The 23,564-nt window shown below is 47.9% G+C and overlaps 9 protein-coding genes across 9 annotated transcripts; 3 read left to right on the top strand and 6 right to left on the bottom strand.

Annotated features, from left to right (window-relative positions):
• Positions 1-344: 344 nt before the first annotated feature.
• Positions 345-4,294, bottom strand: ncr1 (sphingolipid transporter NCR1; the record flags this gene model as incomplete). The annotated part of the gene is made up of 3 exons (XM_057250729.1): positions 345-448; positions 507-3,963; positions 4,028-4,294. The coding sequence occupies 3 exons, from the start codon at positions 4,292-4,294 to the stop codon at positions 345-347; spliced, it is 3,828 nt and encodes a 1,275-aa protein (XP_057115161.1).
• An 888-nt stretch (positions 4,295-5,182) lies between these two features.
• N7479_003031 (tudor domain-containing protein) lies at positions 5,183-6,160 on the bottom strand (the record flags this gene model as incomplete). Its single annotated transcript, XM_057250728.1, has 3 exons — positions 5,183-5,271; positions 5,345-6,056; positions 6,110-6,160. The coding sequence occupies 3 exons, from the start codon at positions 6,158-6,160 to the stop codon at positions 5,183-5,185; spliced, it is 852 nt and encodes a 283-aa protein (XP_057115160.1).
• A 1,515-nt stretch (positions 6,161-7,675) lies between these two features.
• On the top strand, positions 7,676-9,576 carry yap1 (putative bZIP transcription factor AP-1/Yap1; the record flags this gene model as incomplete). The annotated part of the gene is made up of 3 exons (XM_057250727.1): positions 7,676-8,128; positions 8,199-9,346; positions 9,426-9,576. 3 exons carry the CDS (start codon positions 7,676-7,678, stop codon positions 9,574-9,576), a joined length of 1,752 nt encoding a protein of 583 aa, XP_057115159.1.
• Positions 9,577-10,743: 1,167 nt separating this feature from the next.
• Positions 10,744-13,121, bottom strand: N7479_003029 (uncharacterized protein; the record flags this gene model as incomplete). The annotated part of the gene is made up of 4 exons (XM_057250726.1): positions 10,744-12,547; positions 12,658-12,769; positions 12,836-12,983; positions 13,113-13,121. The coding sequence occupies 4 exons, from the start codon at positions 13,119-13,121 to the stop codon at positions 10,744-10,746; spliced, it is 2,073 nt and encodes a 690-aa protein (XP_057115158.1).
• A 1,300-nt stretch (positions 13,122-14,421) lies between these two features.
• On the bottom strand, positions 14,422-15,388 carry N7479_003028 (putative glutaminase; the record flags this gene model as incomplete). Its single annotated transcript, XM_057250725.1, has 3 exons — positions 14,422-14,746; positions 14,802-15,011; positions 15,372-15,388. 3 exons carry the CDS (start codon positions 15,386-15,388, stop codon positions 14,422-14,424), a joined length of 552 nt encoding a protein of 183 aa, XP_057115157.1.
• Positions 15,389-16,678: 1,290 nt separating this feature from the next.
• Positions 16,679-17,804, bottom strand: N7479_003027 (putative NAD binding Rossmann fold oxidoreductase; the record flags this gene model as incomplete). The annotated part of the gene is made up of 2 exons (XM_057250724.1): positions 16,679-17,419; positions 17,478-17,804. 2 exons carry the CDS (start codon positions 17,802-17,804, stop codon positions 16,679-16,681), a joined length of 1,068 nt encoding a protein of 355 aa, XP_057115156.1.
• Positions 17,805-18,242: 438 nt separating this feature from the next.
• N7479_003026 (uncharacterized protein) lies at positions 18,243-20,386 on the top strand (the record flags this gene model as incomplete). Its single annotated transcript, XM_057250723.1, has 10 exons — positions 18,243-18,304; positions 18,374-18,387; positions 18,453-18,467; positions 18,519-18,671; positions 18,723-19,072; positions 19,128-19,389; positions 19,443-19,853; positions 19,922-20,028; positions 20,078-20,177; positions 20,238-20,386. The coding sequence occupies 10 exons, from the start codon at positions 18,243-18,245 to the stop codon at positions 20,384-20,386; spliced, it is 1,623 nt and encodes a 540-aa protein (XP_057115155.1).
• Positions 20,387-20,899: 513 nt separating this feature from the next.
• N7479_003025 (uncharacterized protein) lies at positions 20,900-21,277 on the top strand (the record flags this gene model as incomplete). The annotated part of the gene is made up of 1 exon (XM_057250722.1): positions 20,900-21,277. One exon carries the CDS (start codon positions 20,900-20,902, stop codon positions 21,275-21,277), a length of 378 nt encoding a protein of 125 aa, XP_057115154.1.
• A 216-nt stretch (positions 21,278-21,493) lies between these two features.
• N7479_003024 (AATF family protein) lies at positions 21,494-23,167 on the bottom strand (the record flags this gene model as incomplete). The annotated part of the gene is made up of 3 exons (XM_057250721.1): positions 21,494-22,874; positions 22,927-23,029; positions 23,098-23,167. 3 exons carry the CDS (start codon positions 23,165-23,167, stop codon positions 21,494-21,496), a joined length of 1,554 nt encoding a protein of 517 aa, XP_057115153.1.
• Between the last annotated feature and the right edge of the window lie 397 nt (positions 23,168-23,564).

Raw genomic sequence — 23,564 nt, 5'->3', positions numbered from 1 at the left:
ACAATTGATTTCTGCTATTAAAAAGGTGCAATTGGGACATGATCAAAAAGTATACTAGCTAATAACTACATAGAACTGTTACATCTATGCCTTAGAAAAGTATAGAAGTTTCCCATGATAGAAAAATAGAAGAAGATTATTGAAAAAAAAAAAATCCCTTCACCCGAAAACTCCTCTTTCTTCCATCTTCTTCCATAGAGAACAAACTGTGCTGAAGGGGGAAAAAAAAAGGAAAAAGAAAATAAAGCTGGTTGACAAGTGCGCTTTGTTATGGCAGCCGTGCATCCGGTGATTTCCAAAAAAGACCCACACACTAACGAAGCCCCAAACAACCGAGACATCACTTAATATTCATCAGAGTCATAATCGTCATGGACGAGCGACGAGCGGTAGCCACGGGAGGCGAGATTAGCCTCTAGGCCACCGTCGGACGCAGGGTCAAAGTAACCTAAATCGGTCAGTAAGTGTCCTCATTCTTGAATAGTGATAGGTCAACTTGCACATACCACCACCGCCAAAGTAGCTCAGAGCTACTGGTAAGAAGATAAGAGCATGCGTAGCACCAAAAATCACCAGAGCTAGCCACACACGGAAATAGTAGATCTCGAATATCTTGCTCCGAGTAAATGCCAAGACGCAAACTCCTAAAAGTTTAGTCACAGTAATACCACTGAAGACACTCCCACCAACATTGACCAAGGCCGCCCATGCTCGAGCGTCCTTACCACGGAATTCGGCGGGCACCTTCTCTAGAATGTGTCGGGCGGGGAACATGAATGCTCTGGCAATGTGAGCACAGAATTCAACACCAATGCCCACACAGATGACCAAATTGACAAGAGACACAGCATTCAAGGAGACGCCCGCTACTGCCATAGTACCAATGATATCGATCACTATCATAACCACTGTGGTTGTAACGACGGCGCCCGTGGCTATAGACCCCAGTATCACAGATGTCAAGACGAAGATGATAGCCACAGCTGATCCAAGAAGGGTACCGGTAAGTCGCACAATGGAAACGTATTGATCGAAGAAGATATAGAACTTGGAATATGGAAAAACATCGATATTGTGCTCCTGTGAGATGCCGTCTGCAATCCGGCGAGCTGCGATATATGCCTCGATGAATTCATCCTGGCTCCGAAGGGGCGTGTGACTAGTGCGGAAATGACTGGCATTGATCGTCTGATGCTTGTCATCAATGACCAAAGCATTGCTGTAGGGCGCTTTGCCGCCCAGGGGGCAAGAGGCATCGGTGGGAGCATCGATCCATTTCTTAACATAATGGACAAATTCGGATCCTTCTGGCATCCCCGAGAGAGAAATATTCCAGGCAGGAACACGATCCTCGAAACAAAGCTTGCCGTTTTCTTTGCAACAGTCTTGCTGGGGGTTCAACCAATAGAAGAAATCATCAATCCAGCTAGCCGCAGAGCCTGCAAGATAAGAGACATCCGGACGCTTAGACTCTTGCTCGAGAATAAAGGGCAGTGAAAACTCCTCGCAGGTGGTAAAACGTCCGCAGACTTGCTGTTGGTGACTTCGCTCGGTAACATTGACATTCCGGGTCACGAAGTAGACCGGAGGCCCAACACCAAAATACGAATCCAGGTCGTTGAAATAAGATATCAGGTACGAGTCACTAGGAAGCGCGATCCGCTGATCTAAGCCAAGAGGAACCTCGGGGATAAAGGCTAGACCAGCAGTCAAAAGACCGAAGAAAAATATAACAACACCTACTTTCACCCGACGATCTAAGAGGAAAGGCGCGTAGACCCGGCGAATGAAGGCCTGCAAAGTACTCTCCGTTTCCTGTCCGTCGTAGTTTTCCTCGGGGAAGCCGAACGAGTTTGCTTTTCGGACAGTAAGACAAGGAACACAGTCTGCACGGAGACTCTGCACTCGTCTCTGGTTCAGAGCCAAGACGGAGATGAACATGGTCATTTGCAAGATAGCGTTAATGAAGACAGCACCGGCGGCGTATGCGGCAAAATTCTTGACAGCAGGCATGCCAACAAAGACGCCCAGCGCAAAGGCCACTGTCTCCGTCAAAGCAGACAGGAAGATGCTAGGTCCGATTCGACCAACCGCGCGAGCAACTCGCTCGTCGATTTCTTCATCGGGATGGCTGATATTGACTCGCTCGAATTCGTGGACGATCAAGAAAATGTTGTCTACTCCAACTGCCAAGACCAAGAATGGAATAACTTCAGCAATGATCAAGGTCACCTTAACGCCCGCTGCTGAGAACAGTCCGACCGATGCAGAAACAGACATCAAAACAATGATTATCCCGACGATTCCCAGCGTAAATTTAGATTGAACAAGAGCATTGGATGGGTTGGTCAAGAGAGACCTCCAGGTAACTGTGACCGAACCCAGCGCCATTGATGCATAGAAAAACATGATCAGATAACTGATGACAACGATCTTCGCATCTGTGTTGGTAGACTTGTTCAGTTCCTGCTCTAAACTGACCTCGGAATTGAAAGACACGCGAAGGCCTCGCTCGGCAGCCTCTTCTTGGACTACCTCGAGAACGGCCTGGAAAGTATTCTCCCAATCGATAGCTTTTGCTTCTTCTTCCGTACCCTCTTCGTAATTATTTACCACCCAAGTTACGATGAGTGCCTGGGCATCCAGAACATTCCCTGTGTCTTCGTATCCACCCAGAATCATTTCGGGCTTGAGGGGCTGCGAGAAATCAGGAAGACAGCTAGGGTCCCCAGGCGACTCTGTACAGTGGCTGAGTCGGTCCTCCCATGTATCTGGGTCAAGGTTTGAGACAGAGCCACCGAAATACCCAGTAACCGATTGTACAACGCAGGCTTCTCCGGTCGGCTTAAAACAAACGTCATCGAGGTTGAGACCCTGGTCCAACGAAATCACGCGTCGCACACGAGACTCGACATCGAACCACCAAGTGAGAGTTTCGTAGTCCAAGAGCGGACGTGAATCGTTCTTTGGGCGGTTATTGACTAAGAATGCCTGCTCGGCTCGGTAGAATGGACCGAAGCTCCGATCGAAGAAATCCTTTTCCTGGGCGGCTGCAGATGACGGACTCACCCAAAGCCGTACCGGATCTGTTTCAACGGTGAAGCGCAGCCACCCTAGGCTCAGCAGCGCTACTCCAAGGATGCTGAAGGATATTGTTAATGCTGGGAACCGCGCACAAGTACCACCAATTTGATGGAATAAATCAGACAATACAGAGTTGAGCTTGTACGCTCCCTGAGGCCGTTCCATGTATCCTCCGCGGTGCACGACTTCCCCTTCATCTTCGTCATCGCTGGGTGTGGGATCTTGCAGCAAGCGCACCCGCTCTGGCTTGCGGAACCGGCGTTCCTTGTATGTGACATAACTCGCGAGAGAAATGACGAACAACAGAAAGATGGAATAAACAAGGATGACGGCAAAAGATAGACATGGTATAAGTCCTACATGACATATCTTGTGGGGAGATATAGCGGGCAACTCCGGACACACATCCGGGCAGTCGACACACGAGCAACGGAATGATTTGTCCTCGTCATTGCAGGCCTTTGGCTTTATTGACAGTGCCTCCATTCCTTGTGGGTCAGACTCATTGGGCTCTGTGTGATAGTTGATCTGGAACGGGCTTCCAAGAAACTTCTTATCGCCTAAAAATTTCATGAAATGGGTATAGTCTTTGGCGCCACCGCCAATGAAGTCAATAGCTTTTCCGCCCGAAGCACCGTTCTTTACATTCTTGCAGCTATCGAAGAAGCCACTCTGGTACTCCTTGGACCAAATATTGTCCAACTCGGTCACAAGTCTTTTGCCAGGGCTGTTTTCTTCTGTTTTGGTGATGTTAACGAAAAGTGACTGGTCGGGAGAGCATGTAAAGGTACAGAAAATATTAAAGAAATTGTCTCGACAGGCAGGGCAGGATGCGATAATTCCCTCTGCCAGTTTGAGGTTACTTGAAAGCGCATCGATCTATAGGTTATCAGCATGATAGAATAATGTAACGTTTCTAAAACCGAAGTTCAGGATCTCTTACCTGTTCCTCTCGACAACAGACTGGGCCTTCGCTCCATTTGCTGCCACACAGATTTACCAATTTCTGGCGTGCTGCGTCTTCTGGTTGTTGTGCCAGGCCATTATCGGGACAGGGTAATTCTCCCCCGAAAATAGATTGCTTTCCACAATGGCCACGGATAGCACAACGACCCTTTTCGTGGATTTTGGTTTCGCCCTGCGCACCGACAAGCATAGGCGCAAGAGAGCCTAGCCCTACGATTGCAGCGATAGCCCTAGGTAACCGCATCTTGTGGGAAGGGTAGGTATTATGAGAGAAAAATCCCGTTATACCAGTCTCCAATTAATTGTCTGGGGGGCGACACTCTCAATAATGGAGGTTGGCCATGCACTCGTTGGTCCGTGTGGGGAAGGATGCAGGCTGAGCTCAGGAGCTGAGGCGAAGGGGGAAAGCGAATTTAAAGGACAATTTGACAATGGGATTCAGTACGAAGATCAGATTAAAATCGATATTTCAATCTCGATGGTTGATATAGAAAATGTAATAGGGTAAAGAGGGAGGAAGAGGAAGAGAGCAAAGCAAACTGAAGTGAGTGACGTGAAGGCGGAGACCCGCGGTACATCCCTCCCCGCACGGTCAGTCAACAAGCCCAAGTACCAAGGTTTCCAGTTGGCGCTAACGTCAGGCACGATGATTTGACTACATCGTGGCTCGAATCATGTTGCAGAACTAACATCTCTCTCCTTGGCATCTACTTGAGTAGAAGTAGACCCCTGAGATGGTTCAAAATGTAATATTTCCAAGTGATTTTTAATAGGCGTTTTTTTGGGAGGGGGGGGGGCTCTCAGAGATATCAACATATCCATGGATGTATACATATGCGTCTACGTAAACACTAAGAAAAGCACTTTTGAATGCTCATGATTTCATTTGTTAAATAATACAAACATAGAAATGGCCGACTCCGATCTGTAATTCTATGAACAGGAACTCCGAGTCTCAAAACAGGAGAGACAAATATGGATAAGTCTGCATCGCCCAGAGATTCAGTTAGCGATGAGAACAAATATGAGAAGAGCCCAGAGAGATATCACGAAATGTCACATGTGAAAAATTGGCCAGGCTATTCACCCAAGGGGTATCAACACAATCCGTGCCTGGCAACATAAATGCACTCTAATAGCCGTCATCATCGGTCTGTTGGTAAATGTGGCGGGTTCGGGTCGGATCCTTTCGCATGGTTTGTCCGGAACCTGTAAATCCAACTAAGAGATGAGACCAATTAGCATCCACAGAGTCGAGACGAATAAACTAATAATTTATAGAAAAATGTCATACCTCGTGCATTAACGCCTTCACCAGTGCGGAACATGCTCTCCTTCTTGCCAAATTTGCCCTTGCCCTTGGTCTTTGCAGCGAAATCTTGCCATTTGTTCTTGCCTTCCTCGAGTTCCTTGTTGGGCTTAAACTTTCGGGGCACCTTGGCCGGACGAGCTAGTCCATCACTGGCCTTGCTCGGTTCGTTGCGAGCCTGGGTAGCCAATGCGGGGTTGATATCTGCTGCGGCGGAGATCACATTGGGGTGGGGGAGAGCGGGCGAGGGAGGTGCCGAACTGCCTGGGGTTCCATCAGCCTTGCGCTTTCGCGAGTCAGTGCCAGAGATGGGTCGGATATCCTTGGCTGTCAGATTTTCCACAGTTGCATATGACTTGAATGTGACAAGGTACACTGGGTTGGTCGATGAGCCAGTGATGGAGTTAATTTTGGCCGGATAGAAAGCCTTATCGCCAGAGACCCAGCGCGCAAGAACAGTATCGTTCACTGAGAAGACAGGAGTGGTAGTTACGGCCGATTTCTCCCTTGAATACTCAGTAGATTGTCCATGGGGCTTGGATTGGCCAGGCTTGAGAGCTGGTTCGGCGGGCGCACTTGGCTTGAGTTCGGCAATTTGAGTTTCGAGCGCAGCAATGTATTCTTCAAGTTCGGTTTTGAGACTCTTTAGTTCCACATTATCAGGGTCTACCTCCAGCCCTAAGATGACAGTTTCAATCTATCAGGTTTAAGTTAGTGGTGACCGTTTGGGGGATTTGAGGGGACACTAACCTGAGATTTGCATTCCGTCAAATCTTTCTCCAGGGAAGAAAGATCAGCCATGATAGAAGACTTTTGATTCAAAGAATTGTGCAAGATAAAGAGTGATATTAGGAACTTAGTCTGCTTTGACGTATGTTGGGGACGTGAGTGTGTAGGTGGATTGTGGAGAAATAATTATTAGTTACATGTAGTTATTGGCAAATTCATCCCATCAGATCACGTGCATTCTCTGGCCGCCTTCTTCTCCGCCTTGATAATTAACTGTACGCCACTACAACTACCGAGGTGATAACCTTGGAATACATAATATAGTATTGTAGTCAAGACTTGGATTTTTGGATGACTGGAGATCAAGCTTATATTCTATATTTGTTTAGGTAGATCAGTAGATTGGATATTCTTATGTTTGTGATATGTAACTAGGCCTATACTAGTACTTCTAACGGAGTACTCCGTATCGCATACATCATAGACCTACTCCGTACATAGGTGCGATAAGCAATTCGGATCAATCCACTTTCTGCAGATCGATGGGGATATGCATGTTACCTAGGTAAAGTCTTAACATCTTTAATTTAGTATACTATGTTATATAGGGAGTATAAGACATATATGAGAAAATCCTCTGTATTTTTTTGTTTTGTTTCTTAGATATGAGGGGTGGCAACGTCATTCCATGGGCTGATACTTCCAAGGCTAAAAAGGATATCGGGGAATGAGAACCCCGGGGCCGTGGAACCCGGAGAGTAAGCAAGTTTCACATCTTCTCATTTATATTGCCAAGATATGAGTCAGACAAGTAATGTACTCCGTACCTTACCTATATATATATATGTAGGTACGAATGTATATACTCGGAATTCTGGGAGTATTATATATCTTATATTTAGGGCTTGAGAGAAGCTACTGGAAAGTGGAGAAATAAAAAAAAAAAAAAAAAGATAAAAAAACGGAAAAAACTGATTTCAAAGCAAAGACATTGACAGCCAATTAAATCCAGTAAACAATTCACCGCCTATCCCTGATCGCCCTCTCGTTCCCCCCCCTCCAGTCGTCCATTCCTCCAGTCATACTCTCCATTTCATCATTTCTCTTGGATTCTGCAACTTTCACCTGCATATTTGGCTTTCAATCTTACCATAACAGCCTCGCTGTTTGCCTGAGCCACACTTCTACCGCAATTCGACTAGCGGGGAATCTGTCCTCGCCTCAGGCCCCCTCTCGAGAGCCGCTAGAAACTCTTCTTCCTATTTCCCCTCCATATCCAAATATCTTTCTCCTCATATCGCCACCCCCGAAATTTTTGAATTCTACCGTTCTTACCTGCAACCGATAGAGATCTTACATATAATCGGATTTGTTGAGATTGTTCACTCACAAATTTGGCCAAATTGTGAAGCTATATTTGCGAGGATTGAATCATCCTCCAACCCCTCGTCTCTTACAGCATTTATCAATATCTGTTACGGGCGGGAGGCCCGGCTGGACTCTATATTGAAATCCATTGAATTTCCCATCATTATCCTTCTCTGGCCTCTCATCAACCTCTCTTTCCATTGGAAATAACCCGTCACAATGGGTGATTACGATCAACGATACCAGCAAGGTCTTTACCTTTCCCCGAACCAACAAGATCTCCTGCTTGCCGCTCTATCTTCCAACAACCCCGGCCATAAGTCTCATAATGGCTCTCGCCAAATTAAGGCTTCTCAGAGCCCTGACGAAAATTCCTCGAACGGTCTCAGCGCCCCTCCCTCGGGTGGCTTTGACAATCCTCATGCCAGCAATTTCGGGTTTGGGGATGACGAAAGCCCCTTCTTGGACTTTACCCCGGAAGTGGACTTTGATTTCCCGGGTTCTGCCGACCTGATTGGTGATCTACCGGGATCGGCAGAGTATGATATCGGCGAAAAGCGAAAGTCCCTTGATGGAAAGTCGGACATTGAAGGGGAAGAGACGGGAAAGAAACGTAGGGAAAGTGAGGCTAAGAAGCCTGGTAGAAAGCCACTGACTTCAGAGCCTACTACGGTATGCCACTCTTGTTGGACGCGGAAGTTGCTAGGACTAAAAGAGTCATGAACTGACGTATTGAGCACAGAAGCGCAAGGCCCAAAACCGGGCTGCCCAGCGAGCTTTCCGCGAACGCAAGGAGAAGCACTTGAAGGATCTGGAGGACTCGGTGGAAAAACTGCAGAAGACATCGGAGATGACAAATCAGGAGAATGGCTTGCTACGTGCCCAGGTCGAGCGGTTGCAGGTCGAGCTCCGTGAGTATCGAAAGCGCCTTTCCTGGATGGCCTCGGGAGCAGGAAACGGCATCTCGGCCATGAGCTCAAATTCCATTCCGAGTGCCCATTCCAAGGGGGCTTATGGCCTCCAAAACAATGAGTTCCTCTTCGATTTCCCCAAGTTTGGCGATTTACCTGGTGGTCATCTTTTCAACGGACAAGCCAACAAGAACGACCAATCTAGATCCAATGACATCCCCCAGGTCCCTGGTGTCTTGGGTCGGGACAGCCTGAACAGTCCCTCGTCTCGATCGAACTCTCTTGCCCAGTTGAACAAATCCAAGTCCACCACAACTTCCAACAGTGCTTCCGCTAAAGCACCCTACTCTGGCTTCAAGTCTTCCGTAAATGATAACTCTACTTCGGAGAATTCTCCGTCGTCTTCGTCCGACTCTCACCAGAGCCAGATGCTGTCATCGAACGGAACTTCCCCAGAACCAAGTCTGAACTCTCCAGATGGGCAGCACCGCGACCTGGGACTAGGTGACTCTTGCGGCGGACATATCACTATTGATGGCGAGAAATCCTTCTGTGCACAACTTGGTATGGCTTGCGGTAACGTTCGAAATCCTATCCCGGCAGCCCGGGATAACAGATCCAAATCCCGCAGTGTTTCAAGCAGCCAGCCGACCCCTATTGATGGCCTAGCCCAAGGCGATGATTCTCAGGATCTTGGAATCGATTGGCTGGCTCATCAGAATGGTGGCCAGTTCGATCCAGTGCTCTTTGGTGACTGGCGAGAGCCCCAGGATGCTGTGCTGGCTCAGGATTTTGGCTCTTTCTTCAATGAAGCATTCCCTCTGCCGGACCTGGGTAGTCCCTCCCACAACTTGTCCGAGGTCTCCACCGACGCCGCACCCAAGAAAAACCTTGTTGCCCAGGTTGATAGCAAGCTCGAGGAAGATGAGGTCGTTCCAGGCGAAGACCAGTCGCAGATGCTGTCATGCACCAAGATCTGGTATGTCCATGCTCCTATAACTATCCAACAATTTAGCTTCCAGCTTACTGACATCACTTTTTTTTCTTTCTTTCTCTAGGGATCGTCTTCAGTCCATGGAAAGATTCCGCAATGGCGAGATCGATGTTGACAATCTCTGCTCCGAGCTTCGCACCAAGGCACGATGTTCCGAGAGTGGCGTAGTCGTGAACCAGAGTGACGTTGACAGCATTATGGGACGAGCCAAGTAGCAGCTTGCTTTCCAGGATGCTCATAATCGCCCTCAGCACAACCCATACTCGGGCTTAATTCACGATTCACGGACCAACACCCACTGATACTCGCGCTCTTTTGATTTCTACGCATACCCATCATCGATTGTCATTTCTGGGAGGAATCCTGCTCGGCGTCATGAATACAACACAGGATAAAAAGAGGAAAACTCATGGCAGGGAGAAATAACATCCAATCCAACGAATATTTGATTTTGAAACTGAATTTTTTTGTCAATGCCTATAGTTGGCAATCTATCACTATCCCATCTTAAGGGAACAATACGTTCCTTCCCCCCCCCCCCCATATCACACACCCACATCTGCCAATCTATCCTCTGATTTTATTCTGTTTTAGAACCTCGCTCTTTTTTTTTGCAACAGTAATTGCTATTTGATTGTTTTATGTTTTGATTGGTCTTGTTGACGTTGGCGAATGGGGGAGACACCGTCTCACACTGGCCATGGGATTTTAGCAAATAAGGGGATACTTCCAATGCCTATTGTACGGAAAGAATTATGGCGAACTTGATACTTTTGCGATGCACTGGGATTGGCTTGCACTGCTTTATGTCTGTACTTTTTTTTTGTACACAATCTGTTCCTGGATCTCTACTCTATTCCCAATTGACTTATATCTACCAATGCAGATTGAGAATACGGCGATAGGAAGTTCTATACACGAGAACGAAAACGAAGTAGCAATCTCGTAGATCTACAGACTTCAAAAGAAGCAAAGCTGTAAGGGTATCGATGTGGTCCACGGACATAAACTAAAATACAAAGAGAAAAGAGGTGAAAGGGTGTATTCTGTTTTTTTTTCTTCTTTTTTTTCTGATATTTTCTGCATCCCATTCCTTCCTCTGCAAACAAAAAAAAAGAAATACTGTCTGGGGGTTACCGAAGGACTCACTTCGGAGTCCAGATCAACGCTGCAATTCGGATTCGTGTCCTGTGTCTCTGACCAGACTTGAGAACAAAGAACATAAAGATTGAGCGCTATCAGTCAAAAAGGGAAAAAAAAGAGATTTGCAAGTGGGAAGAGATAAAAAAAGACACAAAAGAATTAGAGTATCAAGTGGTAAGATCGAGGCAATGTTGATGGCCGGGGAAAAAATATGAGACAAAGAAGTTCAATGTCACCGATCAAGCCTCGCCAGATGCAACAGGCTTGTCGCCTGAGGGGGCAGAAGAGTCATTGGGGCCGCTCTTGAAGCCACCCCGACCACCTCCACGGCCACCACGACCTCGCTCACCACTGCCACGGCCGCCGCGGCCACGGCCACCGAATCCACCACGGCGACTGCCATCGCTGTCACTGGCGCTCTGGTAGCCACGCTGGGCGGTGGTGACGCCACCCCGGGTGCTGGACTGCCAAGTTCCGGCATTGCCAACAGTAGCACGGGGGCCGCGGTCCTCGAAGAACTTGAAGTTAGGCTTACGTTGCTGACCATGGGGAGTGGGACCAGGCTTCTTCAGCTCAATGGGAAGGTGGTCCAGAGCAGCCTTGGCCTCTTCGACGCCCGAGAATGTCACAACGTGATTGTACTTGCCGAGCTTTTCGATCTTGGTAATCTTCGACCTATCCTCCTCGGAGATAAGGTCACGGACGGCCTGTTCGCTTTCGGCGCTTGTTACGAAAAGAGCATTTGCAGGCTTCTTTTCGCCCCGAGGCGCGGGCGATTCACTTGGCTTTTCGTGTGGGGTGGTACCATTAGTGTCGACAGCTGCGATTTTTTCTTCCCCGACGGGCTGAGCAGAGGCGGCAACAGGTGGCTGCGGGCTAATAGACTTGGGAATCACGGGAACAGGGGAGGCTCTCGGTCCCTTCTGACCCTGAGGAATGGGTGCACGCGCGGGGGGAGCTTGGCCGAACTGGGGAGCCACGACGGGAGTTCGGGCAGCGCCTGTCGGAGCGGGTGAGGCAGTGGTCGCTGGAAGGCCGCTGGAGACAGGCTGAGGGGCACCACCTGCCTGGGGCTTGCCAGTGCGGTGAGCAAAGTTGAATCCCTGGGCCCGCATCTCCGTGGCAATGCGTCCTCCTTCAACCTCTAGAACGAGATATCCGAACGCGGCATCTGCCAAGTTGAAGTTCCACATATTCTTGAATGCACTCTCGTCCACCTGTCCAGCAGCATTACCAGCCGCAACAGGGCCACCGAATGGATTACCGCCATTGGCAATGGAAGGCATCTTGTGAACAACATCCAGGGCATTCTCCAGGAGGGTCTTCTGGCCATCATTAGAGGAGATAGCTGCTTCAACCTCAGTTCGGACCGTCTCCCAAACATCGTTAAATGACGCCTTAGATGCAGCAAGCTTGCCGCGATAGTGGTCCAAAGACGGGTTGACGGAGAACTCATTGTATGAGGAGCCGTAGCGGAAATGAAGACCAGCTGAAATGGAAAAGTCGGCTTTGAGGGTAACGGAAAGCTGGTTTAGCATGCCCTCTCGGGCAGGCGAAGCGTGGGTGACGAAGACACGAGTCTCGGAGGGATCGTAGACACGATTGGCGGTGTCAATGAGTTCGCCCATCTGCAAAAGTGTCGTCCACATAGTACCTTGACCGCCAGCAATAGTCGTCTTTCCTTCACCATTGTCAAAAAGCTTGTGCATCACAACGGCACCTCCCAGACCCAGCAGACGGAGCTTCACACCGCCGATATCGAGAAGGCGCGAATTGGCCTCGTCGATGATGTGAAGCTTATCAACTTTGTATTCACCTGAGCGGAACTTCTCCAACACGCGCACATCTTCGCAGGCACCCCAAACTGTGTAAACCGGGACATCGAGGGTGATTCGCTTGTCGAGGAGCATTGAGAGCTCAGAGAGGGGCAGTTGCTCGGGGGGGAAGCGCTGCTTAATTGACTGCTGAGGAGATACCTGCGCAATAGACCGTTTCACGTTCTCAGGGAGGAGGGGGGAGTATTGTGCCACATGCTTCAATGTCCTGGTCGTAGATCCGGGATTAGCTAATGCTGTCCAGTAGATTTCGGTGCCTGGTGAGGCGAATGTGTTGGGCAGCAAACACGCGCCGAAAAGCTTGGGGAGAATACTCACTTGTCTGCAATCCGTTCAAGGGAGGTATCATCGTAGAAACCAAAGTCACCTGTGTGAATGATGTGGTCGGCGCGAGCCTGCTTCGCAAGCTCGTTAAGAGACTTCAAGTTGCCTGTTTTATGGGCCCAATTAGTATTGCGTCACTTTTCCAAGAAAAATATCACCAGGGTCTAATTACCTCGCACGTCTGCAATGCACAAGATTCGTGTCGGACCGCTCTGAATCACACGGCCGTTGTTGGGGAGCAGCGGCGTGGCACCGGGGACAGGGCCCGCAGCCGCACCATTTGAAATAGGGTAGCCTTGAGCACCGAAGTTGGGGCGGGGCTATGAATGAAAAGGAAGTGATGATATTAGCCAAGCTCTCCAAGATCTCAAAATACAGCATTCATGCGCGATTAGAAGCTGGAGCAAATGCGCAAATGCGAGGGGAGGTAAGGTTAAGGAGCCACCTACAGAAGCCATGGGGTTGTTGAATTAAATGGATGTGAATGGGAGGATATGTGAGATATGAAGATGAAGGAGGAGAGAAAGAAGGGAAACGAAGGAAGGAAAAGGATGGAGATGCGTCGAGGGGAAAAAGATGTCGAAGATTCACTTTCTCATCGATGAAGCAACAGGCGTGACATGAAGATTAGGTAATCCACCCCTGGGGCACTTTTCCCTCAAACAACACTCTTTATATTCATGTATGGGGGCCTTTGAACCAAGTAATTAAATTTAATTGACTGATTTGACTACATTTTATTACTCTTGGCTACCGCTAGAATTTGATTCTTTTTTCTCCCTTCACACTGGCCTAGGATATAGCGCAGATGACACAGCGACAACATGGATGTATCAAAGCTCTTCGATATGATTCCCAGCCACATATTGCTGCTTATCCAACTTCTATCCGACGTGTTCTGACACTGCTCCATGCTAACATGATAAAGATTGAATGGATCGAGGGCCCATAAGCGCCAACAACGCAAAATGTCCACTGATAGTCGGGCAGGCTCGACACAAGATAGGAACTCCTGGCTCGTTTCCGTGCGCAGAAGTTGCAATATACCGATCAGATAAAGACCAGTTGTACTTTCTGTTGTTCATGAACGACCACAGGTCATTGACGAACTCGTCCCTGGCGCTCGTTCCAAAGGTGCTAGCTAGCCACATAGGCGCCGTCCTGGCGACTATCGAGAGGGACTCCATATTCTCCACGAACAGATCTGAGAAAGTTACTTCCCATTTGATAGGCAGTGTTGGAAAATTTCTCCAGGCCCAGCAATATATCAGGAAAGAGATTATATGGGATCTTCCAAGTATCTGCCTAGTCAGGATATTCTAGAACGAAATGCGTCTGATCTTTGTTTGTTCCTAGGCCTTGCTGGAAGAAGATATTTGCATGCTCCTCGCCCCCAAGGGAGTAAAACGCATCTCCACTCGTCTTCCCAAACGACTTGAGGCTAACTGCAGCCTTGATTGCCAGGTTTGTCTCATTGGCAAGAGGTCCAGCTGCATCATTCGACGATAACTGGTTGGCAATATTAACATTATTGTCCACCAAATAATCTGCATACTTTTTAAAAAGCTTCTATGTACTGCGAAGTCCAGTCGTTATCACCAGTGGCATAAACATATGCAGCCGTCAAGATAAGCGGATTTCGACTCCCTGATGGGCATTGGCTCTACTCCCCGGCTATCTTGACCAATAGCATGGGGATAAGGAGTACCAAGGTTATGGATCATATATGGCAAACGCCATCGACCAGCAGCTAGGTACTTACTTCATCGCGGGCTCCAGCAACAGTCGGATGTAATCCAGATCCATGACATAGTATATCGGAAAGATGGGCATTATCACATCGATGGTATTGATATTTCCATTACTGGAAATCTCCTTGATAAAAGCCAGCACCTCGTCAGTGTCGAGAGAGCCTTTGGGAATAAACAAGTCGATGCCTCTGTATGCTTGTCGGGTCGGAAGAGCTAGGATATCCGCATACTTGGAGCCTGCAGCTACGGCAGATAAGGTGACTAGCTCCTGATCCAGCTTTAAGGATTCTGTCAACGCGCTGTTGTAGTCGTCCAAGAAGAATGAGAGGGCACTGATAAAAACCTGTGTACCCTCCTAGATAGTTGATGGCGGCCTCTCTCTCGTACCCGACCACGAAGTTCACAGACAGCTTACCACTGACTTTACCAAGATTGTGAGCCAGTGCGACAACATTTCCCTCGCCCCAGGTATCGTCCTCGCCAGATAGCCCACCGTCAACGAATAGACCCCGTACATGCTTGAGACTTCCCGAGAGGGCTGAAGCTAGAAGGTCGGGAGGCGATGATTGCCGAGGCCCAAATGTACAGAGTAGAGCCCTGCCGATCTTCCTGCGTCATATTGAAGCCCCACAGTATTGCCCTAGTTATGCTTAGAAAAAGTTGCCTGCGCAATTTACGCTATCTCCCTTTTCTTGCCGTCTAGTTATGAAATTGAGCACGGGGAAAAAATATCTAAAAAGACATCTGAAAAGAATATCTGACCAAATCACTAAAATTACATCATTACATCACAAGGCTGCATAAGTAGTCGGCTATTCTTCTATATGTAGCTATACATTTCTCATGAAGGGGAAGGACAAAGTACATACTCATTTCGAATTAGATATACAAAACAGATATAGTTCAGCCAAGATACGATTGCAGAACTAATAGTAATAATACCAATATCATACTGACAGGCTCATCATTCGCATTATTTTGGCCTTGGGTCGCAATGTTTCCTTCTCAAGAGTTGATCGCAACTTGTAGCTTTCGATAAATATAGTGGAAATAAAACCGGCAATGGCGAAGTCAAAAGGCGAGCTGGAACGTGCCACGTGGCGCACACATATAGCCCTCTCGGGACAGGTCATCATATGCTTGTCTCAAAGATTAAGCCATGCATGTCTAAGTATAAGCAACTTGTTCAGTGATCCTCCAGGGCACACCAAAACTAGGAATCCCCTGTTTCTCACACCACTGGGATCTGGATCTGCCTTTGTTCATGAGACTTTTCCCAAAGTTGCCAATGATTTACCAGTCTATACCTTAGGTTATCTATTCCTCATGGCATTTTTAGAAGCTATCTGGACAGTGAAGGAAGTATCCGCCATATTCATGAACACTATTCGCAGTCATCAGCCTCGGGGGCACTACTCACTTGAAGGCTGGTCATTTAGCGGGGTCACTTCCTACAAAATAGCATAGCAAGTTCATCAACAAGGCCAAAGGGTGATGGGTTATGGGGATCATTAATCAGGATCTACCATTTGCTTAGCCAGACCTCGAAATCACAAAGCCACAGTCAAACTGTTTGAAAGTATCGGCTTCTATGGCCTAGTTCATCACGAAGGACCGTCCGAGATGGAAGTCCCTGCCTACTGGAAGCAACACAGCGTTGATTCCGTCAATGCTAGGGCAGGAAATTGGCCCCGTCCAACCAGCATTCCCGGAAGTACAAATCAAGTACCTTGTTTGTGATATGGGCTGGGCATGGTGACTATGGACCGCTTTCATCCGCATTAGTTGAAGGGAATGGGATGGTGAAGAAATCCAGACCAGAAACACAAGAAAGAATCGACCCAAGCTGACTACACATGCCGGGTGACCGTGGATATCATTTAGTCCGGGTGGCTGGGCGGAAATGTTCGACAAGGAGAAGATCCAGTGTAGTGTCATACATCATGCAAATCATGATTCTCTGTTGGAACCAGAAGCGGTATTTTTCCCGCTCCTTTTTTTTTGTATACACATATTCCATCCTCCCATGTCGGTCTTCTTCCTACCTATGGTCATAGGTGCAATCTGTGGGCGAGTTGATGCAAATAGCAATAGATTGATAAGCTTCGAAAGGACTAACTCATAGCCAATGGTCTCTGCAGGGAGTTTTCTTTTTCTTTTCTTCTTTTTCGGCACGGCACTACGCTTTGTTTACCATATGCTACAATATATATATATATGTAAAGAACTTCATAAAATTCATGCATTTTTATTTCTACATGTATCTACAATTGGGCCTTCTGAATTCGTCGGCCAATCTCATCGAAATGAATCTGCTTCCCAGATACCAGTGCCTCCTGGAGGTAAGAACCAATCTCAACAGCCTTGACAGCGTTGCTCAACTTCATGGGAAGCGGCGTGTTGTCTAAGCAAGCAGCAGTGAAGTCGTTAGCCTCCTGGACAAAGGCAGGGCTGAACCGACCCATGAAATTGTAAGGAATTTCGCGAGTAATGCCACCGTTGTGGTACAAGTTGACAAAGTTTCGCTGAGGGTTGCCATTCACTGTCAACTTGCCCTCGGTGCCAATGATCTCAGTGGTGTCTTCCTGGCCGGCCGCCATCATGCGCGAGCAGTAATAGTTGGCAATCTTGCCATTCCAGAACTCCACGATACCCACAGCATTATCATAGTCGTTGTACTTCTTCAGCTCTGGTTGGACTGCGGTGATACCGTGGGCGGAGATGCTCTTTGGCATGACCTCATCTCCAAAGAACCACAGACTGAGATCAATGTCGTGCACAGACATGTCGACAAACACACCACCGGACCAGGCAGCATATTCGACGTAGAATCCCGAGGGATCAAACTTGTCGCAAGTTTGGCTGCGGATGATAGCCGGCCGTCCGATGAGACCTTGCTCCATCTTGGCGTGGGCATCACGGTACGAATCATCAAAGCGTCTGGAAAAGCCACACATCACCTTCAGATGGGGCTTCTTCTTAGCAGCCTCGACCACTGCTCTACACTTTAAAGAGATATTCATCAGCATTCATCGTAAATTTAAAAGAGGCAGAGACGCATACCACTTCGACATCGGTAGACAAGGGTTTCTCGCAGAGAACGTGCAAGTCTTGCTCAATGGCCTTGATTGTTTCCTCCGCATGTACGGAGGTCGCTGTACCAATAGCAACAGCCTGAAGACCGGGATGCTTGAGCATCTCATCGTAGTTGGTGTACAATGTCACACCATGGGGTTCCAAGTTCAATCTCCCCCATGTAATCTCTGCAGGGTCTGGGGTGAATGCTGCGACAAGCTCTGCACGGGGAGTCTTCTGGAGAAAGTTGATAGCATGGAGCTTGCCAACTCGACCAAGGCCGGCCATGCCGACTTGGAGTTTCTGAACTGCCATTGTCTTGAAAGGATTGAAGAGAAGAGTTGGGAATGATCAATGTCTTGCTGAACCTTCAATCTCCTGGGTCTTCGAGAGGGTTTAAATAGTTGAAAAAGAAGCAGCTCCATCTGTATTTTTATCAGTATATTACTTTTACTCTCACCTTCAGGTGATAGTCTTCGTCATGAATAAGTAGAATCTTGGAAAATTGTAAGGGGTGAACGGAAAGAATCGCTGGATGCGATGAAAGGGGAAAGTTGGTCTTGGCTGTGTTTGGTTTCCCCGCATCGGTACCTCACTTAGACGATTTTCTTTTTTATTTCATTACTTCGATCTGTATTTTGCTTGTTTATGTAATGCCAAGAGGTTTTGGAGACCTGATATTCCACTAACATGAAAGTGGATCATGTATGTAGCCCCGTGGGGGAACGAACGGAAAGAATTTCCTTTTTGCAAATGTCCCCCAACATTAGAAAGAGCTACATGTCTCCAAGAAAAAATCGCCTAGTGACTGGCTGGTGGGTTAGCCAATATTCAAACGTTCATATTTGAAGATCTCTGTTAATTGACTTGATTGCCCTGCGCAGCCAACGATGTCGGGGTAAGTCTCCGCGGAGTAGAGACCGAGATACAGGGAAAGTTGCTGAAATGCAGACAATTGCACAGTTCGGCACCTAAAATGTAAGTATTGTCGACTTGAAAACAATGAAGTGGACTGATCAAGCATTGTAGGCGACATCGATGACCTTGGTTGCGAGCACTGTCAACAAGCTGGTGTGGATTGTGACAGGACCAATATCCGGTTTCGCAATGGGCTTTCACTGCCCAAAGAAGCTCAGCTTTCCTTCTCAGACCAGAACTGCTGGCTCCAATTGTGTGGCAAAGGTAGGCGAACGAATGAGTTCACTATTATCTAAATTTAACCATGCGTTCTAGTGCGCTTTCATGACGAAACACCTGAGATTGCTAGCCTGTACTCGACTATAAAGCCTGATCAGCCGGCTTTTACCAACGACCCTGGCTTCAGGTCACCAGTCGGGCCGAGTGAGAAACTCGACAGTCCAAGCGGTCTCCTTGCACAACAACCATATGCAGCTAATAGAGCCAGTGAAGCTGATCTCTGGCCCCGACTCCCAGCTCCTACTACAGAAAACGTGTCACCATCTGTTATATCATTATCTTCTCCGAGATCAATTGAATCAAGAACATCCTACAAGCCCTCACAACCGCTAAGCGAAAGGGAAGCCATACTGTTGAGGAACTTCGTCGAGAATATGGCGCTTTGGGTGCGTGTATGGCCGACGACATACCCCCATTTGTAGCCACTGATTAGAACTTCAGGCTGATATCACGGACCCCCAACGCCATTTTGAAACGGAGGTTTCGGTTCGGGCATTGAAAGAGCCTGTCTTACGCTATGCAATTTTTGCATTTTCCTCGCACCATCTTGACCGACAGAACACTAGCGATGTAACAGAGGCACTGCAGTATCATAATTGCTGTGTTCAACTGCTTATTACAGCGCTTTCTGGGTCTCGTGAGAACATCGCCGAGGATATACTAGCAGCAGTCGCTATACTCCGTCAGCATGAGGAAATGGATAGTCAGTCATTGATGTGGACAAGTAGTCGCCAAATAAATGCTCACATATACCAGGGGAAGATAATCAATTTCATCTCACTGGTACAACTCATATCCTGAATACAGTGTCAACATTTGGCTCTTCGGGTGGCCTGGGCGAAGCTGCGGCTTGGCTTTGCTTGCGGCAGGATATCTATATCTCGCTAACAAGTCAACGGCCTCTGCGGACCAACTTACAAAGCTTCTACCAGTCAGATGTGTTTCAAAGAAATGACGACTTTGCGTGGTCAAGCAGGATGGTTTTCCTACTTGCTAATGTTCTTCAGGGGGCTTTCACAGACTCTACTATAACACATAGCACAGAACATGAGATCGAAGAGTGGTATTCCACTAAACCGCACACATTTGATCCGGTTAGATCAATCCCACAAGGACCCGGGCCAGATCAACGACTCCCTATCATTTGGATGCTGCTACCTGTGCACGGTAATTGGTCCCCATAACATATGTGTATAGCATATTCGAGGCTGACATTGGCTCAAATGCGTGGGCAGTTATTGGCATTCAATATTACCATATTGCCAAGATTGTTTTAGCGCTTTCTGAGACTTCACGGTCATATTCCGCCTATGAGAGTTTGCGACATTCTCGAACAGTGGAGGTTCGTTGAACGCACAACATCCTTCGGTCGGAGCTCACAATGGATCTAGAAAAACATACGCCACCATCTCCTTACAATCTTGGGATTGGCACAGTCCAACACAAAGGCTGAGAACACGTTGTTTACTGCACGTCATAGTCTAGTCGCATGTGAGTTGCATATGCTTCGAGTTATAAGGTTTATCAGTATTTGAATTAACAACTTAACAGGGGGCTGGGTCCTTCGACATCCCCTCGACCAAAGGGCTGCGGAGTCATTATTGCAAGCCATGCATGCAAGGACTGGTTGGAATATGGATTCCTTAGTCCAGACATTGCGCGCACAGTGGCAAGAAGTTGAGAATGAAAATTTGATATGATAAATAAAATAAAATGATCAGCCAACAACGAACTAGAAATCCTTTTTTTTAAGTAACATTTGCCCAAAGATGCCTTTTTTTCTTTTTATGAAGATTGGCAAGACTGCCCATGTGGACTGGTTGTATACCAAAGGGATGCGTCAAGGGGAAGATCTCAATCTCAGGGGAACGTAGTACGTAGTCACACCCCACTCCTTCCATTTAAATCGCCGTTGCACTTTGTTTTCTTCGAATAAAACATCTATTTTTCCTGATATTCACAGACTATTCAATATATCAACATCTTCACAAAACACCCGTGCACTTCTCACCCCCGCAAATTCAACCTCACGCTAGCGCAAAGCGGATCCATCGCCTCGGATAGTCCATGACGCGCGTGACATTCAGTCATTTGATTTCACACTCTCCCTCTCCGAAAACATGAATACAATTCTCGGGCTGGTCCCAAGAAGTCTCCTGAAATACGATTTTCCAATGTTCGATGGATTGAGGAGATTCTACTATATACCCATCATGCAAAGCCCAAATTGCCGGACTATGAGCGCAACCACAATGAGCCCAATAAAAGAGCACGAGAGCACATCACTTTCACCAACTCCGCCTAGAGGCGCATCCCCGCCTTCTTACAATGATGTGAGCGGCGCCGTTATCATAGACCAAGATGGCAAGCCTCAATTCCTATCACCAGAGGAAGAGGTAGAACGACAACGTCAACTGCAGCAAGCGGTACGCGAGAAAATGTTAGGGTTACCACGAACGACAAAGTTTGAATGGCACCAAGGAACACCAGGAACATCAGGAACATTAGCCACATCAGAAGCTGCAGAAACTACAGGAACTGTGAAAGAACTACAACTACCACCGTATACACCCCGAGATGAGAGGAAATGATGTCATGTCAAGTGCAGTTTGGATATGCAGTCTTGACACAGCCTTGGATTCCCTATTTGGACAGCCTGTACATGTGAGCAGGGTACAAACCGCAGTACACTTTATATAGACTGTGGGAAAGTGCACCGAGGCTTCGCCTTTTTAATTTGATGGCCGTATCCACTATTCGTACTCCACTATATATACAAGAAATGCGTTTTGTAGATGTATAAGAGGCTAGTTCCGGAACAGCTTCAAGCCACCTTCCTCTCGGTCAATCTCATCCTCTTCATCACTGGCACCCTCGTCGCCTTCACCGAGCAAACCACTGGCTGATTTGCCGAGCAGAGAAGCAAAGAACTCATCTCGTGCGCGTGTAGACCAGGAACCACGGTCATCAGGGGCCATGAAGTTCTGAAGCTTTTCATGCACAGTGTACTTCATCTTGCGGCCCTTAGAAGCACGGGTATCAATTTCTCGCTTGACCTTATCGTTGCGCATACCAGTGATGGGGTGAATGGGCAGGCGTGAGGGCAGCTGATGCAGGTTGTCAAAGCCACTGGTCAAGGAATCGGATGAGGACATGCGCTGCTCAACAAGATCACGCAAAAGGGACTGGTAGAAAGCTCCATCATCGTAGAGAGGTTCTTGTTGATCAGATGCGCGCGAACGCTTGGAAGATCGTTCTCCGATCTCTGTGGCGACTTGAGCGTCGAGGACGGCTGTGATGGTCTGCTGGCGACTGGAGGAAGAACCGAGCAGTTTGCCTCGAGCATTGGGGAGAGATGCAGAAGTGCCACGAACTTTCGAGGACCACTTGTCGAGAATAGAACGACGGTGGGAAATGGACTCAGACTCCAATTCAGACATGCGTTCCCATAGCGAGGCAGAGTTTGTAGTAGGCGAGGCGGGGGAGGGTCGCTTGCGTTTTTTGCTACCTTCTTTGGCGGTAGCATCGGCCAGGGCAGTACGTAAACCTTCGAGGGTCGACCATAGCGCAAGAGCAGCGGACTCCGCCGACTTAATTGCTTCTTCATCAACAACTTCCTCTTCGTCGTTCATCGCGTTCTCCCCATCTGCTTCGTTCTTCGAGTCCAAGACAGCAGCAATACTGTTGATAGACATCAATCCACTCTGAAGCTTCATCCGCGCGTTGAGGAGCGCATCAAAAGTGGTACGTTGTTGCTTGACAGCCTTTCCCTTGGTAGCATCGGCTTTGGCTGCCGAGGAGATTGTTGCAGCAATGGTTTTCTGATCCGTCGCCATTAGTTTCCGAATCTCGTCGCGGTCACCAGATGGTCCGCTTGTGTCGCCATGCCGGGAATCTTGGCGAGTCTTCTTGGAGTGCCGATCGGCTACCTCCTTGGCATCCTCACTCTCATCCTCGTCATCCTCGTCACTCTCATCCTCATCATCCTCCTCGGTTCCCTCTGTGTCCTCATCGGAACTCTTCTGGGCCAGGGCATCGTCGCCGCTGGCAGATTCTTCAGATCCAGACAGGGCATCTGAGTCCTCGTCATCATCATTGCTTTCAGCGCCTAGCGCTGCCCGGCTGACACGGGCACCATCATATTGTTTCCCCAGGAGGAGGGGGTCATCTTTGCGGAGCTTTGCTTTCCTGTTTGATTATTAGCGAGTTGCCGATACCAAATACACCTATTTTTACATACCCAACAGTTTGATAATGCTCTCTGCCTGTATTCACTTCTTCTTGGTCTTCACCTTCATCATCACTTGATTGTTGGCCATTATCGATATCTTCGGGGTCAAAGTCTATGCGCCAAGTAAGCATTGAGCGTCCGGCACCCAAGAGAATCTGGAGATGCATCATTCAGACATACCTTTAGGAGTTGGGTCCTCAAAATCAGCAAGCTGATCAACTAGGGAACGACCTGCACGTGGTTTGCCCATCTTGTTTGGTATGGGGAGAGAAGAGAGGTGAACGAGCAACTTTTTTTTGGTAGTTTTTCCGGATAACGGATTATTACACCTATCTAGGCTTAGCACCCATGGGCGGTATAGATTCACGTGAGCGGTGTACGAGGTGGGAGCTTCATTCAAAATAGGCGGTCGGCCCTTATATCGGCAGTATCGCAGTGGATATCTTGCATTGCATCTTCTGGAACTACTTCTGTTACTCATAGATTATTAGTCTTGCATTTTTCCTTCTCATCTGTCTTATTTGGCCTTCTATCATGTTGTGCTCCCCTTCTGGCCCCATTGCCAGGGGCACAAGGCATTTTTCTACTTTTCGAGCTCTTCGGCATGACAATCCTTTGGTCAGTCGTTACTCTACATTTTGGAGCTT

This window comes from Penicillium vulpinum, assembly GCF_028829585.1.
Source record: "Penicillium vulpinum strain IBT 29486 chromosome Unknown utg000001l_segment0_segment0, whole genome shotgun sequence".
NCBI lineage: Eukaryota > Fungi > Ascomycota > Eurotiomycetes > Eurotiales > Aspergillaceae > Penicillium > Penicillium vulpinum.
This window is presented reverse-complemented; position numbering and strand designations above follow the sequence as displayed.